The sequence below is a fragment of the Felis catus genome, chromosome F2 (assembly GCF_018350175.1).
Source record: "Felis catus isolate Fca126 chromosome F2, F.catus_Fca126_mat1.0, whole genome shotgun sequence".
NCBI classification, from domain to species: Eukaryota; Metazoa; Chordata; class Mammalia; order Carnivora; family Felidae; genus Felis; species Felis catus.
Window position 1 is genome coordinate 73,522,705 of NC_058385.1, and position 20,359 is coordinate 73,543,063.

The 20,359-nt window shown below is 41.8% G+C and overlaps 1 protein-coding gene across 7 annotated transcripts in view; it reads left to right on the plus strand.

The window, feature by feature from the left end:
- Window positions 1–20,359, plus strand: part of EFR3A (EFR3 homolog A) — a 102,098-nt gene that overhangs the window by 66,893 nt on the left and 14,846 nt on the right. For 3 of the 7 annotated variants that reach the window (XM_045049795.1, XM_045049793.1, XM_045049796.1), the window contains 8 exons: window positions 419–591; window positions 1,028–1,103; window positions 5,634–5,795; window positions 6,679–6,810; window positions 8,171–8,238; window positions 9,208–9,335; window positions 10,297–10,347; window positions 18,043–18,134. In XM_045049795.1, the coding sequence (XP_044905730.1) occupies window positions 419–591; window positions 1,028–1,103; window positions 5,634–5,795; window positions 6,679–6,810; window positions 8,171–8,238; window positions 9,208–9,335; window positions 10,297–10,347; window positions 18,043–18,134 (882 nt within the window). Of the gene's footprint in view, window positions 1–418; window positions 592–1,027; window positions 1,104–5,633; window positions 5,796–6,678; window positions 6,811–8,170; window positions 8,239–9,207; window positions 9,336–10,296; window positions 10,348–13,843; window positions 13,990–18,042; window positions 18,135–20,359 lie in introns of those variants that run through there. The other 4 variants (XM_045049792.1, XM_045049797.1, XM_045049798.1 and 1 more) reach the window with 3 other exon arrangements.

Sequence of the window (20,359 nt, forward strand, 5' to 3'; positions counted from 1 at the left end):
TTTGTAAATTCAGTAAAATCCTCACTACCTTAGAAATTTCCTCTTTGTTTTTCATTCAGGCTTATGTTCATAATTGCTGTTTCTTTTTTTTTTTTTTTTTTTTTCAACGTTTATTTTTTTGGGGACAGAGAAAGACAGAGCATGAACGGGGGCGGGGCAGAGAGAGAGGGAGACACAGAATCGGAAACAGGCTCCAGGCTCTGAGCCATCAGCCCAGAGCCTGACGCGGGGCTCGAACTCACGGACCACGAGATCGTGACCTGGCTGAAGTCGGACGCTTAACCGACTGCGCCACCCAGGCGCCCCAATAATTGCTGTTTCCCTAAGTTTATGGTTCTTATAAAACAGTTTGAGCATTTTATCAAAGAATTCATGACAAAGGTTTTTTTGTTGCTTTGTTTTTCCTCCCTGTAATCAGGTAACCTCTGGATATAAAGCAAAAACAATTGTTACTGCACTGCCTGGGTCTTTTCTGGATCCTTTGTTATCACCATCCCTCATGGAAGACTATGAACTGAGACAGTTAGTCTTGGAAGTAATGCATAACCTCATGGATCGCCATGACAACAGGGCAAAACTTCGAGGGATCAGGTATTGGGCCCTTTTGAAATAGGCTTAATGATAATGTTTTTAAATTTAATGTATTTAATATTGTGATTTTTTTAATCTAAGATTTTTAAGATTTATTCAAAGTTTAATTGGTATTGAAGCAATTTATTAAGAGAGCAAATGTTTAAAGGTCTTTTAATGCATTTGCAGAGATCTCGTCTATTAGTAATCGCTAGTTATGTGACTTTTATTTTGGCTTTGCTTTAAACTTAGGAATGACAGGAGTCAAGATGATTTTATGAAATTCCCCTTAATTGAGGTTGGTAATTCAGTAGTATCATTACATATAGGCTTATTTCAAATGATCATTGAAATGTGTTGAAAACTTCAAATTCCTAAGTATAACTATGATATGCCCTAGAAGGTACAATTTTACAACTAAATATGCTATTCATGAAAAATGATCTGTTGTCTCTAGAATAATACCAGATGTAGCTGACCTAAAGATAAAAAGAGAAAAAATTTGTAGACAAGACACAAGTTTCATGAAAAAGGTAAGATTATTTTCATAAAAATAATGCATGATAAAAGTTATAGCTGTTTGACTTGTTAGGTAGTTATACATTGATCTGTGACCTTAAAAGGAAGCCATTTAGGTTTGGAGTTGGAAGTCTCAAGCTGCCATTTTTTTTAGTTCATTTTTGAGATGGGGGGAGGGGCAGAGAGAGAAGGAGACACAGAATCCGAAGCAGGTTCCAGGCTCTGAGCTGCCAGCACAGAGCCCAGGGCGGGGCTCAAACCCACAAACTGCGAGATCATGACCTGAGCCTGAGCCGAAGCTGGATGCCTAACCGGCTGAGCCACCCAGGCGCCCCCAAGCCATCTTTAGCCCTCCCACCTTACCACACCTATCTTGACGGTATCTCTTCTAGCCTGTGTTTAAGCATTGTTGGGTGCTGCGGTAGTTCTAAATTCTTCCTTTGAGTAAAATGTCTCCCCGTAATTTCTGTCCCACACTCCTCTCCACCCCAAACACACACACTGATTCCACTTTTAATGGCTTGTTTTTGAAAATACTTATCACTATTGAAGAAATAAATATAATGAGTGTTTACTGTATTAGGCATTATTCTGTGCATTATTTGGGATATGAAGATGAGGGAGGCAGGATTTCTGCCCTTCTAAATCATACTTAACTAGATTTTCATTATGATTACTTAAATTTATTTATTATTTAGAGAGCAAGCGCACGTGCAAGTGGGGGAGGGGCAGAGAGCAAGAACGAGAGACAGAGAGAGAGAATCCCAAGGAGGCTCTGCACTGCCAGCACGGAGCCCGATGCCGGACTTGAACTCACAAACCTTGAGATCGTGACCTGAGGCCAAAGTTGGACACTTAACCAACTGAGCCATCCAGGCGCCCCCCAATCACTTAAATTTTGTAGGTTTCTTGGCTGGTAGCTGAATTTAGAAAATCATGACACTTAAAAGTTATTTAGCATAGTGAATAATTTTTCTGTGTATTCTTCATCCAAAGCTTGAGTATTTGCTAGATTCTGAGCTCCACATTGAGAGATACAACAGTCTCCATGACACAAACATGCCAACTGGCTTCAAGATAATCCCAGTCATGGTGGATAAGTGCTTTGGTCTTTAGAGGTGCAGGGAACAGCAGACAGCCCCATAGGAAGATAGATGCAGACGTCTATAACACCCGTTCTTTTTTTGGCTCATTACTAGGCCATGCTTTGTCCCTGTCACCATCTTTTATTTTGCTATTACTGTTGATTGCTGTGTTTCAAGTTAATGCCCCTACAGTTTAAAACTTCATTGAGGGCTCGCTCGCTCTGTCTGTCTCTTAAAAATAAATAAACATTTAAAAAATTGAAAAAAAACCCTTCATTTGAAAAATGATTTATAGGGGTGCCTGGGTGGCTCAGTCGGTTGAGCGTCCGACTCTTTATCCCTCAGGTCACGATCCCAGGGTCATGGGATTGACCTGTGGCAAGCCCTCCTGCTCAGCATGGAGCCTGCTTCAGATTCTTTCTCTCCCTGTTTCCCCCACTTGCGCACGCGCTCTCCCTCCCTCTCTCTCTCTCTCTCTCGCGCTCTCTCTCTCTCTCTCTCTCTCGTTTTCTCCCTCTGCCCATTTCCCCCACTCACAGATGTGTATGCTCTTTCTAAAATAATTTAAAAAATGATTAATGAAATACCGTCACTGAATTAATGTGAGTAAAATGATTGTTTGGCTATGTTATATATGAAAAAAAGTGGTTAATAAATAGGGCAAAGGCATTAACTCTTTCCAGCTTTTACTTTCTCAATATTTCTTTATATTATCCAGTTAACGAAAGAAGTTGTTTCTCATCACTGAAGAAATTTTAATCATGATAAATAGAATGAATTTTGAAAACTCATTGATAGTTAACTTTTAGGTTTTGACTTTATATAATGACATTAGGCAATCCTGAATTTGAGGACTGGATTCGTTTTATTTTATCTAGTATGACAGTAACAGAAATACTCCTTTTCGTTGCTTAATTTTGCGAGCCAACACCAGTTTGGAAGGGTCCAGTTGGACTGAAAGATTAGACTATTATTCCATGTCTAAATTATTAAAAGTTTTGAATTTTTAAAGTTCCCTGAATTAGTTATCCTTCCATTTTATAATGCTAAATGACTGGCAAAGCGTTTGGTACTGTTAGTATGAGCCATTTCTTTCTGGTATATCGTGGTGTAATCTGTTCATTTTTGTCAAATTCAATTTTATTTTTATAACTGGACAGCCTTTTTCATTTACCTTCCAGTTTATTCTGTGAGTCAAAATGTTGCTTGGTTTCTTATGCAACTTTAACTGGCACCTTGTGGCGATATCAGCAGAGGCCGAAAGGAAATAAAGGCGGGGCTGTCTAGTCAGGGGATGATGGATCGCCCTCTGGATATCACTACCCAGCCCAAGACTGCTCCATCCCCGCGCCTTAGGGACATCTTAGGCTTTGGGTCTGTGTTTGGAAAACCGCGTCCCAGGCAGGAAGCTTCACAGTTGACGTTGGGAGGCGCTCCTTCGCCTCTCATCTGACGCGGCTGCACTTCCGGGCACAAGGAAGAGCCGTGGCCGCTCTGTGTCTGGTGCCCAAAGCTCTACTCCTGACCGAATGTCGCCACACGGGGGAGCTCTCGGGAACGGTGTCGGCAGTTCAGGGAATCCCGCGGAGGAAGAAAGTACCAGTTGTTTTGAAATGTATGAAATGTAGCAGGTGCGGCACCGGCCGGTTGGCCCAACAGCGGAGGCGCCGCCGCGCCCGCCCCACCGCAGCCCCGTGTCTTCCTCGGCGGGAAATCCCTGTTCTTCCATGAAAACGGACTCGTTGCCTTTCTTTCCCCCCCTTCACGGTTTGCCACCTACGTGTTCATCTGTAGCTCCCTGAACAATACAGTCGTAGGGTTTTGTCAGTTTTTGTGTTTTGTATGAAAGGAACCAGACCGTGTCACGTGGACTCTTAGGTCTCCTTTCGTTTAGCTCTGCTTTGGTAAATTTTGTTCCCGGGCGTAGCCGCGTAGTGTTGCGGGCCACGAACACACTAAGTCACGCGTTCTCCTGTCGGGGACGTTTGAATGGTCCTTAGTTTGGGGCTGCCGTGAGTGTTACTGTACGCGTGGTGTGCTGTGGGCAGCCCGTTTCTGAGGCCCGTAGGAGAGGCCTTGCCAAGTAAGGGGTCATGGGTTCTTCAGATTTGCTGGACCGTGCCAAACCGCTTCGTGAAGTCCTCACGCTGATTTGCACTCTGTTATCGTAGTACGTAATGTTCGATTTTCAAGTTATCTAACATGATGGGTATGCAGTAGGTAGAAAACCACCTTGAATCGCTTAAGGAGCCCGGTATCTAAACTCCCACGTGTGCCAGCTTCAACGTTGATCGCGTTCGGGAGCCACAGGATTCCGGAGAGGGTCGGGGAGGGCCCAGTACATACACCATTGTCACACGCCCGAGCGTAGAACCACGTGAGAGAGCCAGACTCTGGACTCAGGAGACTGTGCTGGTCTTGCCCATCGGCTCTTTCCCCGACGTGAACAACCAGATGAATCTGCTGAGAAACAAGTCGGGAGTGTTCAGGTCAGGTCCCTCCACGTCTGAAAGACTAAGCCCCTAGTGTTCTTAATCCCGGCTGCATGTCAGAATCACCTGGGGAGCTCTGTGCTTCAAAAATACCGAGGCTTGGGCTTCGTAACCGTAAATCGTATTGGGATGGGCAGCGGGGAGGGTAGAGACACAGTGGTCATTCCAGTCGCCCAGGGATTGTAGCTTCAGTTCGTGTGGAGAACCAGTGCAGCGAGTTGAGTTCATTACCACACGGTGACTTTAAATGGGAAACACGCTCCTGTTTTTGTCAGCTCTCACTTAGCAGTTGGCCCCGTACCCAGGAATGCTTTGCATAGGGGAAGCTTCCGTATTCTGTATCAACTTACCGAGATTAGTTTGGTTTGGGGGGACCCTTTTGCAGTCCCTGGAGGGGGATAACCTCTCCCTCGTATGGGGCTCTGGGCTGGCCTTTGGTCCCTCCATCGTCCCTCCACGGTCCCTCCATGCCAGACTATAGCAGAACCTGCGGGTGCTCCTCCCTGACAGCCCCTAAGCCGCCTCACAGGAGACTGCCTGTGAAGGCCGGGAGCCCGAGCGCGTTTCCCCGGAGCCAGATGTTTTGTTTTCTTTTATCCTTGCCAAGGCTGCGTTGCAAAGTCTCTCCCATGATTCTGTCAGCCGTTTCACCTTTTTCCCGAATCAACCCATAAGTTGCTTTTGTCTTTTCAAATGATCGCTAAAAGCATTTTCATTGTTTACACTAGAACTGTTTCCTACTTGCTGTTTTTATTTATGATTCATTCTTCAACTCTGATGTTAGCTTGTAGTTCGTTTGTTGGTATTGATAGTCGTAATACAATATGATCATCTGATTATCAGCTTCAGTTTCTCTTCCATGTTTAGTTATGTAATAAGAGCTACTGTGTACGCGGTTCTGGGCATGGGACATCTGTCTGTACTACACTTTAAGCAAAGGCATCTTTTTCCTCATTTCCCCTTTCAGAATGGGCAACAACTCTATCGGCACATATATTTGGGCTGTAAAGAGGAAGACAATGTTCAGAAAAACTATGAGCTACTTTATACTTCTCTTGCTCTTATCACTATTGAATTGGCCAATGAGGAAGTGGTTATTGATCTCATTCGATTAGCCATTGCTTTACAGGTATGCTTTCATCATCTTTCATTGAAGAAAACATTTTTCTTTATGAACTAGATACCATCTTTATAGTGGTGTTGCCTTTATCCAACGCCATTAATTTCATTTTTATTTTTTTAAGTTTATGTATTGATTCTGAGAGATGGAGGGAGAGGAGAAGGGGCAGAGAGAGAATCCCAAGTAGGCTTTGTGCTAACAGCGCAGAGCGCAACTCGGGGCTCGAACTCATGAACCGTGAGATCAGGGCCTGAACTAAAATCAAGAGCCGGACACTTAACCGACTGAGCCACCCAGGTGCCACAAGGACATGAAGTTTAAAAGGGAGGCGTCTACTTTTAACTCTAAAATACTCAAGGTTATGATCACATTCATTCTTTTAACAAATACTGAATGAGCATCAGTTGTGTGCTAAATTTGTTCAAAGCCATGGGAATACTGTGGTGAAAGAACAGCACGGTCCCTGTGCCCATGCTCTCGGTCTGGCGGGGGAGAGGGTCAGTCCATAGCCGTTACGAATGTAGCTGCTTAATTGGAGTGTAAGTGTTATGTATGAAAAGGGCGGCATGTAATGGGAATACATATCAGATGTGTATTTTAATATAAGATACATGTATGTGTATGTGTGCATACATATACACGTGTGTCTTTTTGTGTATTTCCTGCCCCTGACCCCGAAAGACTTTCCTAAAACAGAGCTATTTGAGAGATTTAACTCCTCTGTATATGGACATTTATTTTCCTTTTAGAATTCTTTAAAAAATAACTTCTTATAAGGTGACATTTTTATCAGCACTCCAAACGACCTGCCGTTTTTCAGCAGAGTCATAGAGAAAATGCTGGTGGAGCGTAAGACCTTGATCTGTCAGCCGTGTTTGTTTTTTTATTAAAGGACAGTGCGATTATCAATGAGGATAATTTGTCCATGTTCCATCGCTGTGGAATCATGGCTCTGGTTGCGGCCTATCTCAACTTTGTAAGTCAGATGATAGCCGTCCCAGCGTTTTGCCAGCACGTCAGCAAGGTAACGTATTTAGGAAAGTTCTTCAACTTGATTTCTATGTAAAAATGACTGATTTTCTTCCAGAGATGATGATTTTCGATTTTGATGATTGTGTGTCAAATTATAAAGATAATGCTGTAAAAATATGCATCACTTTTTTAGTAGTGACTAATTGAAACTAAAACTACAGCTAGTGTTTATATTTTCTTTGGTGCCTGTTGTTTTATTAGAACTTTTTTGTGTGGTGGTCAAGTAGAATACGTGGTTTTCTTCTAGAATAAGTCATGTGAATTCTTACCTAATTGTTTTCCCTTTAAACCGTTATGAATCTTAGTATTGAAATTATTTTTTATTATACTGGTTTATACTATTTTAGTTATGTTTTAAGCCAATCTGTTTGAGCCAGATCTCAGAGGTTGAATGTTTTTTTTAATGTCTATTTTTGGGAGAGAGAGCATGTGCACATGCACAGGGAAGGGACAGAGACAGAGGATCCTAAGCAGGCTCTACACTGTCAGCAGAGAGCCCAGTGTGGGTCTCGAACTCACGAACCGTGAGAAGTCGGTCGCTTAACCAGCTAAGCCACCCAGGTGTGCCTCCACAGGTTGAATTATTGGAGAAAACATTCAACTATATTCAGCTTTTTTCAGCAGTACCTCATTTAATAGCTACTTGCACAATTTAATACATGTTTTCACTTACCTGGCAGAGAAAGTCCACTCTAATTTATATTCTTTAAAGATATCGGTCAAGGAGAGCCTTATTTTTATAATACTAGAAGCACATCTCTCAGTCCACGCTAAAATGAAGGTGTTCAGTGCATTCTAAGAAAGAAAACATTGATTCGTTAAGCAGTTGTTTGAGCTAATATGTGATGCCTGTCATGAGAGATACAGATGTTACAAAAGCAGATTGCCCCCTCCAAGTTGCCCCCAGTGGGGTGGAGGGGACAGATCCCAGAAGCGCATTGAGACCTCATGCACGGGCCCCAGAAGATGGCACAGGAGAGGGAGGGTGCTGAGGGCCCAGTGCTTGGTCCAGGGCAGTGGCATTTGAGAAAATAGGTGTTCTTATCCTGTTGTGGTAGGCTTAATCAAATGTATTATGTTCTTGTTGTTTTTTACTATGTGTATTATTTTATTCTCATGGTTTTGAGACCTCCTGAAGTTTTGAAATAATAAATGTTTAATAATTTGAAATAATAAATGTGAAAATAAAATGAGCATTTGGGCTCTAAAACGTAGCTTAAATTCCAAAATAAAGTGCCGGTATTTTTAATAAATGTTTAATTTCTCTGTTTTTAGTTTCCCGAATTTTCAGAGCCAGGTTGTGAGGGGCGAGGTTTTCATTTTGTTTTGGTTTGTTTTTGGATATTTTTCAGGTGATTGAAATTCGAACTATGGAAGCTCCTTATTTTCTACCAGAGCATATTTTCAGAGAGAAGTGCATGTATGTTGATTCTTTACATTTTAAGGAAGGGGTACTACTGACTTAGAAACCAACCAATGGCGGTTGTCAAGGATTACACTCCTGCTGGGATGGTTTCTGGTGGTTTATAACAGTCGTTTTGGATTTCTGTCATTTAACGCATCTGACTTCTTCCTCTGCTATAACAAAGTTCTTGTACATTATAAATGTAGACTCATGCACACATGGAGTCTATCCTTGGTGAAAAACCTTACCTTGCCTTTTTTTTTAATATGGAGATATATCTCTAAAATATAACATGTTCTCATAGATAAATAAGCCAGCCTTTAAGTGAATACAATACCCTGTTCGAGACCTTCAGTAAAAGATAACAGTACTCGTCGCATGGTGGGAGAGAAAATGTTTTAAGGAGAATCAGTGTTATGCCCTGCATTCTCCCTTGCCCTTCAAATGGAAGATATAGGTGAACGATACTTTATTCAAACTTGAGGCTGCCAAAGCAGTGCGATGCTGAAAGTGTTAGCATAAGATAGCGTCCGGCAGTTTGAACAGAAAGGGACCCTGGATGCTCCTCTTGGGCAAGTGCTTCCTAGCATTTAGCATCGTAATACGTGCTTCACGCACCATCAGTGAGCTGCACTTCTGATTTTCTTCTCTCAGTTTTAATTAGCATGGAAGTTAAAGATGAATTGATTCCTTTTCATCATCTGATGTGTGAAGACCCACAGGATAATTAAGGCTGACTTGCCCCATTGGGATGTTACTGGAGAAGGAATCCCAGCCGAATGCTTAACGTATGGGACCACAGGCCGTGCGTTCTTAGGGTCCAATTAGTCACCAAAACGACACCGATTTTTCTGTTACTAATTACAGTTTAAGTTGTGTTTATCGTTGTCTTTAGGCATTGATCTGGAGTGCTTGCGTGTTAACTTATTTGTGCTCAGTAATTTAAATAATTCTGCATGACTTTTGTTTTGATCACCCTGACAGGCTTCCGAAATCTTTAGAGAAGCATGACAAAAGTTTATGCTTTTTGACCAACAAGATCGCCGAGTCACTAGGCGGAAGCGGTTACAGTGTCGAGAGGTTGTCGGTACCGTATGTGCCGCAAGTAACAGGTAAAAGGGGAGGGCAATTCGAACCCGGCTCCGGTGATTACGTTTCAGCAACGTTTCCATGAACTCAGTTAGCAAGGTGCTCGCTTAAGAGGTTTCTCAAATGCTTAAGAGGTTTTATTTTCGCTTTAGAATTTTGCGCTTGAAAACCTTTAGCCAGTCTCTTAAAGCCCTGTGATTTTATCATGAGCGGTTTGAGGCCTCACGTGATTGTTACTATACTTAATACATCAGTGTCGTACTTCAGACGAAGAAGCAAATGGAAATCTTTCCTCGTTAGCCCATATTGTGTTTGGCTTATGGAAATTTATGTAACTTGTTTAATTAGTGATCTGTGCCTGTTGAGCTGAATGAATTAGGCAACTGTGGTTATTGGAAAGAGTGCAGACTGCTGTGGAAGAAACCTTCAGACACTTTAATAGGTTTTCCTGTATGTGCCGTATATTTCTTTCTGTTCCTCTCATTGCCTGAAATAATTCTTGTTTTGAAGGCAAAACTGCATGGCATCTTGCATTTAATTTTTACCTTAAAAACGAAATCCAAGCATTTCTGTCCTACGCCTCCATTTTCATTTGATAATTGGATAAACATTCAGTTTTCTAGCACAACTAGTTCTTGCTTTGGAGATACCTCTCTTGTAGATGAGAACTGTTTGGTTTGAGTTAGGTAGCTCTCTGGATTAATCACTAAAAGTAGTACAATCTTGGTAACCAGCTGTCTTTTTTATAATTTGGATCCAAAATAGATACATTTATTACAAGGATATTTCATAATCCTCTGAGATGTTAATGAATGCTTTTGCATTTTCTTTTACGTTCTGTACTGTAAAAGATTCTATACCTCATTCTGTAGTCCTTGCGGATATAAAAGTGCTAAGAATAAAACATCAGTACTGTTTTGTAATTCAAAAGATTTTTTTTTTAAAAGACTTTTAAAATGTTTCATTCTTATAATTTGGATTTAGCTCTCTTTCCTTCAGACAAAAAACCTCACAAACCCAGGCACAAGCGCAAAGGTAAATCCAAGTGTCAGTTTGGCTTTTGCCCTTCCTTCCCCGTCCTCTAGGAAAATAGCTTCGTAAAATTTCCCTTGTAGAAATGGAGCCAGTGGCCTGTACATTTTATATGGTTATAAGTTCAGTTATTAAGTTTCCCTTCACCTTCCCAGTAGCCATAGTGTATTTTCACCCCCTGCTATTTCCTTTTACCATGTTCCTTTAACTCTGTAATGAGTAACAATTTTTAATGAAAATTATGGTGCTTTTTGGTTTTTTAACAGATGGTTTGCTCTCCCCCCTAACCCCCCAAGAGACATATTCTCTTTCTTAATGCCTTGCTATCATTCACTGGAAGAATTCTGAATATATTTCAGTGTATACTTAATTATGTAACTGTATAGAAATCCCTCAGTATGAATAAGATTTTTTAATTTATAAAGATTTTGATAGTTTTTAAGAGAGAGGGAGACAGAGTGTGAGCAGGGGAGAGGCAGAGAGGGAGGCACAGGATCCGGAGCAGGCTCCAGGCTCTGAGCCGTCAGCACAGAGCCCGACACGGGGCTCGAACTCACGAACCACAAGGTCATGACCTGAGCCAAAGTCGGACACAACTGACTGAGCCACCCAGGTGTCCCAAGACTTCGGTAGTTTAGAAACAGTCTGTGGCACATACGTCCTGCCTTAGTGCAGAAAGAGTCCGAAGATGCAGGGATACTTTATGGTATGATCAATTGGTTATTAAAATTTCTTTGTGTTGTGTAACCATCTGATATTTATTTTTAAAAGTAGGGGATTTAAGAATAATACCTTCAATAGAACGCAAAACGTGTTTAGTTTCTTGTGTACCGTGCGTCTATACCTTTCGTCATTAAAATGTTAGCAGCTGTTTAGTGTGCATTAACTCCATGCCAGTCACTAAGATAAGTGCTTGTATTCATTTTCTCATTTAATCTTAAAAATGATGAAGAGGGTAGCATTATCTTTGTTTACAAATGAGAATAATGAGGTTGAAATGAAATAATTTGATGAGGTAACACCACTAGAATGCACTGCCTTGCCTATTCAGTTAGGTGCTTAATCTCTTGATTTTGCTAACTCTTTTCCACGTACATCAAGATTGTTCAGTCATCCCTCTTGATCCAGATGGAGTTTTTCATGCATTCCACAAACCCTGACTGATTGCCTACTATATATCAAACATGGGGATTTTTGAAGATAGAGTGATATTATAAGGATTAAAATCTAGTAGAGAAGGCAGACACATGATTGGAATGTAATGGCAACTGGTTTGAAAGAAAGAGGAATGGTCTGCCTAACGTTTGTCGAACCATTGGTGACTGACATCTAGTAAGCGGTCAATGACCGTTAGGTAGTTACAGCATTTTTCTTCTATCTCAACCCAGAATTTGAGTGAATAGTGCATGTCTAGGCATGTGTGAAATGCTCCTCCAGGAGGGGTACAGTAATACCCCTCAGCTAGATCAATCAGAGGTGCCAGTGGCTGTAGTAAACTTGGCTAATTAAGTACCTCTGAGTATTTACAGTTCTAGCTTCTGTGCAAACAGAAACAGGAATGAACGAGATAGGTAGAAGCCTCTACTTTCACAAAACTGATAGTCTTCCTCAACGGGGTTCTTCATCTTGGACCACAGAACACGGAAGAGGATTTGAGTGACTCTTTTCTCAGTTTTCCCAAGATGGTGTTTTACCAGTTTTGTGCCACGTGCATAGGAAAGAAGCTAATTCATGATACAGTTTGTCTCCCAACAGGGTAAATAACTGGGCAGTCGCAACAGACCTTAACGGCTCCCGTCAGAGAAGTTCAGGGGTCCCAGGCAGCAGCAGTGAGGAGAGCATTCGGTCCAGGTTCGATGGGCCAGCAATGTCTTCCACAGGGAGAAATTCCTAGGCTGAGCCTGAAGCGAGTGTTAGACACGTGTTTCCCGCAGAAGTGACAACACGTATGAAAGAGTGGAGGGAGGCAAGAACATGGCTTTTTCAGGGAATTAATATTAAATAAGTCTACTTGGACTGAATTGGCGGAATAGAGCTGGAAATTGTAGAATCAGGTCGACTAGTTTGCACTCTTCTGCGAGCAGTGGGGAGTCATTGAGTGATTGTCAACAGGGGTAGGCACTGTAGAAGTATGCCTCTGTTGTAGCTTAGCACAGTGGAGACGGAGCACCGTCTTTAGAATGCTCTGTATTAATCTCCAGGAGAGATGACAGAGTACAGCCGAGTGGGTGGCTTCTAGAAAAACGTACAAGAAGGAATTTGGAAGCAGTCGATTAATATGGGGGGGCAAAGAGAAAGCCAAAGATTTTGTCGGGGTTTCTGCCTTGGACGCTTGGGTAGGTGGCGCCCCCCTGAGGGCAAGAGTGGAGCGAATTTGCTGCTTCATTTATTTTTGTCATTTGCTTTTGTTTTGGAGGGTTGGGTGATATGACTGAGTTTAAGCAAAGAAAGAAGAAACCATGCATTTCAGATGTAACTGTCTATGTGTAGTTTTGGGTCTCAGATGATGGAAGGAGTTTTTATTAACAAATGAATAGGAAAGAGTGGCTAGTTTAGGGGACTGGCCTCTTGTCGAGTATCTTTGACGCCATCCCAGTCGGGGGCCCTGTAGTCAGAGTCAGGGCTGGGGTTTGTGTGGGAGTTCGGAGGTTGTAATGAGAATTTTGAAATTAGCGGAATAGGGGACGCTTGCAGGAGGCCCAGGGAGGAGGCCTTCTCGGGGTGAAGGAGTGAAGAGAAAAAGAGGACGCGGGCTTGGCTCTGCCTTCGCCACATGGCCTTGGGCTTGTCCACTCGTCTCTCATCTGTGAAGCAGGAACTGTAGCTGAGCCTTTTGGCTTAAATTGGTTAGATACGTGAAAGCACTTTTAAAAACAACAAAATGCCACATAAACATAAGAATAGTATTAGTCGTTTTTCAATTTCTTCATTTTTTAGTCGGGATTTTGAATTTTGTTAATTTGTCCTATTGATCAAAAGCATTTATAACACAAGAATACCTTTATCTGTGTTATCAAAACCTGTTACATATCAATCAGTATATGCTTATAAAAGTATTTTCTCCTTTGGAGAAATAGTAGAGGTTCTGGTTTAAAATCTTTTTTTAAAAAAGGGATTGTCTTTTATATCACACTGACTTTTTATTCCATGGTGACAGTAACTTTTTGTTTTTATTCTGTAAATATGCATCAGCTCTAGATGGAATTTTGTGTTTTTTCTTTAGGGCCTGGAAAGTTTTATCTGTATGAGCCGTATTGGCATTAAACTATGACACTTTGAATTTTGTGTAAATTACGTGTGAAATTTCATTTTGCCACAGGTAGATTTTTAATGGAATCTGAGTGGTATAGCAGCTCTAATTACATTTGTGACTTAATATATACAACGAAGTCAGTTCCTGTGTCTTACTTTTTTATATAGCCATGGGAAATTACATTGAGAACAATTTCATGTAGTTCTGTGCCATTCTTGCATTCACACTGTCTCCTCTGTTTCTTAGCCATTTCAGTGCAGTTACGTACGTTATACACAGATAAACCAAGTGGCGGCAAAACATCACTGAAGGAAATTGGGCATAGCTCTAAGAATTGCTTCTAACATCCAAGTTCTAGTTAAAAACAAAAAGAAGAGATGATGATTACCACCGTGAGTAGCAGATCCAGGGTGCAGAGTAGCAGGCGGGATGGGAGAGTGGAGAGGGCACGGTGTCTGGGAGCGCCCCAGCCCCTTGAGGAAGGGAAGCCTGGGTCTCTGCAAAGGGTGTATATATCAAGACACTGAGGTGGTGACAAGGCAGTTCTCTGGAGTCAGCAGAACAGTCCGTCCGAGAGGCTGCGGTGAGGTGGCATTTCAGGAGGCTGGGGAAGGGTCAGGAGCAGATGCAGGTGGCCCGTGGGGACGAACGAGGGCATCATCCTTGTCAGCTTCCATCCTGGGAACTTTGTATATGAGATCTGATTACAGTTGGCACCTGTAAGCAGGTGACTGTGTGGGTCCAAAGAAAAAAGTTGTGAATATACAGCATTAGAGTTTCCAGTTACTTTTGTTTTTCTTCCTTTTAAAAATGTTTAATCTTCTTTTTTTTTTTCCAACTTTTTTTTTTTTGGGGGGGGGGGGGACAGAGACAGAGCATGAACGGGGGAGGGGCAGAGAGAGAGGGAGACACAGAATCGGAAACAGGCTCCAGGCTCCGAGCCATCAGCCCAGAGCCCGACGCGGGGCTCGAACTCCCGGACCGCGAGATCGTGACCTGGCTGAAGTCGGACGCTTAACCGACTGCGCCACCCAGGCGCCCCTAAAAATGTTTAATCTTCTTAAATCCACTCCCTCTGGACTATGTTCTCATTGATTTTGCCACTCAGTGATTCCTTTCCTGCGCCCATGCCTCTCTTCCCCTTTTATTTTTATCTTGGGCTTAAAGCTGACTCTTCCATACCATGTATCAGCCTATATATTTTAACCTAGAAATCCTTTTATGGGGTTCTTTGTGAGAAGCAGGTTGTTCCTCGTTGTGAGTTCTGAGGAGACCTTGACACTTGGCCAGCTTCGAGGGCAAAAGCAAGTCAGCCGTGACAGTGCCACTGATGCCATCGTGTTTGCTAATTTATATCTGCGTGGCAGATGCAAAGCACAGAGTCTGTCACTGAGCCCTGCTGTGGTTGATGAGAGAAGGTGTCTGTTTACGTGTCTTAGTACAAGGCCCGGGAAATGTTAGAAGGGCAATAACGACTGAAGGGTGATGGGGAAAGAGCAGTCGTAATGGATAGTAAATTTTTATAGGTAAAGGAAAGAGGGGTAAGTAGAAATAATTGGAGTAATATTTAATATTTTGAGGAAGTGATATTCAAGTAGGCCTTGAAAGACGAGAATTTGTATAGTGGTGAGGATATAAAGAAGGGCAAGTAATAAAGTATTTCCAGTAGGGGTTTCTGTTTGTAGGGAAGTATGGAAGGTAGACAGGCCAAAGTATGCTTGGAGATGGGAGAATAGCACATTGAACTTGAACGCTAGATAAATTAGGGGGCAGTTGAAGTTACTGCTGGTAAGCCCAGAACGGCTTTTTAATTCCTCAAGAGGCGGGTAGCTTGGCGGAGTGATGTGGTTAGTGTTTTAAGGAGCTAATGATGTGATGTTGACATACAGGGAACATTGCAGAAAGGGCTGCGATCGGTCAGGATGGACTGGGTCAGTGATTCTCAACTGAGGGTGATATTGCCCATGCCAATGAATATTTGTGAGTCCCGGAGACATTTTTAGTTCTCACCACTGGGGCAAGGAGGGGTGGGGTAGCCCTACTGGCTTCTAGTGGGAGAAGCTGACATCGTGCAATACACAGAAACCCCAGCCCGAGAATTATCTGGCCCAGAGTGTCAGCGCCAGCGCTGAACCCTGACCAAGTTATGTTGTGGTAACAAACTTGTAGGGTCTTGGTGGTTTAAAGTAAAGATGTGTTGCTCAGACTAACTGTGCGCGACTTCGTGATCCCATTCGGAATCCAAGCCGAATGGGGCAGCTGCTCTCTGGAGCACTGCTTGTACTGTATCGGCCAGAACTAGTTACATGGTCCCTCCAAACCACAGAGAAGCTGGAATTGCAGTCCTCCTGTCTGCCTACAAAGAGGGTGAACTACCACATGTGATTAACAGTGTTAATTACTACCGTGGAAAGCTCCCTTGGAGTAGAAAAGTAGTCGGTAAGAGAGAAACCAGTTTCTTCATCTCTGCCGGCCTTCATTTAGTTCTTCATTCTTGACCCTTTCAGTAGAAGAAAACCACAGTCTGTACAGAATAGGGTTAGAAAGATGGGGTATTGCCAGCATATGAAGTGACTGTGCTGTTAGACATGGGCTCTAGACCTGAGCTTCCCAGCTGTTGTTGGGAACATGCCCGGTGTGTGGATATTGATCTCCTCGGCACTTCCAGTAGCTGAGTGGGTCCTGGGGCCACCAGAGCCTGCAGTGGAGGCAGCCTCTTCCACCTATCGCTGACATGTTTTAAGCCCAATTTCAAAAGCTTGGGAAGCTTTACATTAGTCAGGGAGCCGTATTTGTTTTAAAATTATAATTGAGGGGCGCCTGGGTGGCACAGTCGGTTAAGCGTCCAACTTCAGCTGGGTCACGATCTCACGGTCCATGAGTTCGAGCCCCGCGTCAGGCTCTGGGCTGATGGCTCGGGGCCTGGAGCCTGTTTCCAATTCTGTGTCTCCCTCTCTCTCTGCCCCCCGTTCATGCTCTGTCTCTCTCTGTCCCAGAAATAAATAAAAACGTTGAAAAAAAAATTTAAAATTATAATTGAGACGGAAAGTGATTTACTCTGGAAACAGCACTCATAGCTGTTCATATAGAAGGGAGAGCAATTAGATCATCTAGGAAGCCATCCTAAGAATTGAGGTGAAAAAGATGAAGGATATTAATGACGGCACTCTTGAAAATAAATAGGCCAGTGTGAGATAAAGACAGTTTAATAGAGATGTTAAAATTGGGTTTAGAACATGTAGAGTAGAACTGATGAATAGAAAATTGGAAATAGTGAGCTGGAGCTCAGAAGAGAGAATGCACTTGTCCAGTTCCAGCCATGGTTGAATAAACCTCTAATTCTGTGTATCGGGATCCTCAAAGTGGCTTCCGTTTTTCTGATGAAGCCATGACTATTGGATGTTCTCCTAGCACCCTGTGCTTGTCCATCACACCTCATCATTTGTGTAATTGTTTGTTTTCGGTCTTCGCCTTCAGTCTGGAGTAGACTTCATTCGGCAGTCTGCCCCTCACGGCGAACATGGTGCCTAATCACTTAATAGATGTGCTGAATGTGGAAAGAGAAAATTGAAGTAGGAAAGCATGTATGGAAGGAGATTATAATAAAAAAAAAAATTGAAATTTCCATGAAGTAATTAGGCAGGCAGGGGGCCAAGGAGTAGCCGTTGAACTGACTGGTTAGGAAGACACAGGATTTTTATGAAAAAAGGCCTCCCAGAAGAGCAGTTCAGGGCAGGATTGTAACTCGATCTAAGAAGACAAGGTGGCGGAAGGAAGATTAGAACAGTTGGTGGAGACCAAGCAAGTGAGCCAGTGTGCAGAAGGGAGGGGCAGGGGGCTGCGCTGGAGCATTGAAGCCAAGGGAAGGTTTTCGGACCAGGTGGTTGCCTTAAGCAACAGGTCAGGAGCCAGTGGAGTGGAGTGGAGTGGCCGGGAAGGGTGGCAAGGAGCTCCTACCCGGGGCAGCAGGCCCTTTTGGTCCACAAGTGTGGTTCGTGGCATCCTCGCAGACGTGGGCTCCCGAGTTGCCCCCTGGAACCAGTTAGTGCACAGCTTTCTCACTTTTGAGGAAACATGAGAGCTATAGGGGCAGTATTGGGAGTTTTCAGCAAAAATGAACATACCCCATTTAGATTCTGTAATCCCTCCCTTTAGTGTTGACTTTTAGTTTTGATTGCATTATCAGGTAATGGTACTCTTGCTGTTGCGAATGCCCCTTATTGAAAAATAAAACTATTAACCTTATTTCAGTTCACCCCACCAATTTTATTTTTTTAATCTGCTTGATGAAATTTAGGAGTCTGAGAACACAGTGCTTTTATTTAGAAAGAGTGAAACAGACTGTCTTTAACTTTCTAAAATTTTTTGAAATCTGAAGTAGAATTTATAAAGGACATACTATTTCTCACTAGCAAATAATGGGGAAAATACAATTTTTATTTTAGATGAAGATCGACTTTCTAGAAGAAAAAGCATTGTGGACACCGTATCCATTCAGGTGGATATTTTGCCCAACAGCATCCCTTCTGATGATGTGGTAAGTTGCTGAAGGTGTCCGGCAGAGGGCTTTCTTGAGAGAGACGTCAGTGTAACAGAGTTTTGTGCCCCTCCAGACTTTTGAACAGGAGCAAATAGAACTCTAAATTTCCCCCCAACTCAACAAAACTATTAGTACACTAATCTGATTTAGCCTTGAGCTTATTTTTTATTCATTTTATGAAACTCAGCTATCGGTAAAGATGCATAAACTTAACAGTATGTGTTATGATGTCATTAGATCTTACATTGTAATTTAGTGTGTACTAAAAGGATCCGTGAAACAGAACTAAGTTTTTTTATCAGTAAAAAATACCACATAAGGCCTGTTATTATAAATTAGGAAGCTCTCCAGATCCTGTTTATTTTTAAAGATTTATGAAACACAAATTCTGAGAATAAACGAAATTGTACAATCTCATGCGAAGGCAAATATACCTGAAAGGTTTCAAAGCCTCATCTGTAAAGGAAAGTTTTTTTTATCATTTGATAGTAACTGTAATGAGTTTCATGTAGGCTACGCTGTGTCAATGCCAGATGTAAGGACTGTGGCTTATTTGAAATGTCAGATTTGATGTCTCCTCCTGTTTCAATGGAGCACAAAAGTGTACCCTCCTGTGCTTTAGGAAGAAAAAGCAGCTAGCATTGTCTACGACTTACTCCACACAAATCGCCAGAGAATTTTTTGATAGTCCGATAGAAATGCCGGAATACCAGCATGTCAAGCCAGCCTTCTCCTTGGGGCTTGCTTGCCTTCCTAGGTATTTCATTATTTCTCATGATACAGTATAAAGAAGAGATCATCCGTCTCAGAAAGGGGGAAGGAATTTGCCTGAATTCATGCTTTCACCTCCTTCTTCCCCACTCCCCCTCCCAATCCTTGTCAGCTCACCTTCGGGAATTAAAATTTATTAGTGGCCAGGCCACAGCTAACTGGCTTACATCTTTTTATGCTGTTCAGTGCCCCACAGTAAGTAGAATTAATCAGCTTCATTAAGAAATTATAAGCAGAATGTCAATAGCAGTTGAAGAGGCAGTTAGTATTCATTTTGAAATGTGGCAGGTGTAATTTCTTGCCAGTTTAAGGCTCAAGAAAAATCATCTTTTCTAAATTCACCTCTTCAAAGCCATTTTAATTTATATATTTTTTACCAGTCAGGAAGGTATTGTGCTAGCTCTGTGTTTTAATGATCATGAATTTCCTGCTGTTACCTTTTGAGGGAAGAAATCAATCCAAATCCTTAGTTTATATATTTTATCATGAGTGTGCAATACATTTTATTGACTAGTATTCCATCCTCCTTTTGTTAACCATTTTTATTTAAAAAAGTATATATATATATAGCACTTCAGATTATTCTAAAGAGTCCATCTGTTATGATAAAATGAACTGAAGAAGCATTTGTACAAAGACTTAACTATAGTAAGATTCTTACACATGAATTTTGCAATTAAAAGTCCATTAATACATGTGTTAGCTTGTTAAAGATCCTGTTTTCTCTTTGCTCTAAGTCCTAAGTCAAATATGCTACACACTGAGCTGAAAAGTTAAGTACAGGTTATTAGAAGATTTACCTGAGCACGTTGGAGTTTCAAACTCGTTTACCATTATGGAATATGATTTTGCATTATTAGGAATGACTGTTCAAATACCAGAAGACAAAATAACATTCCCTTCTAGGCCAGAACCAATTAATTTCATGGTATGGACAGGAGAAATTCACATCAGTTAGGTGTTCACCTAACAGTTGATGGTGTAACAAAATATCAAACTATGGTTAAGTATATTTGCTAACAATCAAATAAGAAAATCACTCATTAAAAAACATTCTTGTATTTGATCATAATTATTTGAAATTTTATGTACATAATCTCGGTTCATCCTCAGATATATCCCATGTCTGCTTTTAGAGCTTGTAACTTTTTTCAGAAAGTCAGATTATATAGCTGAGATCCTAGCAAACTTCTGTTTCCCTAAATAAGGACTCAGATTGTTAACAGTAGTCTATTGAAATACCTGGGCTACTTGAGGTTTGTCACTAGTAATGTTTGCAATTCAAACCTTTGCCCACCATGAATCACTTAGTGAACTTTATCTAAAAATTGCCCTAGATAGATAGATAGTGAACTTTATCTAAAAATTGCCCTAGATAAGAGATATCTATATATCTCTGATCTATATATTTATATAGAAATCTATATATCTATATAGATATATGGATGGAG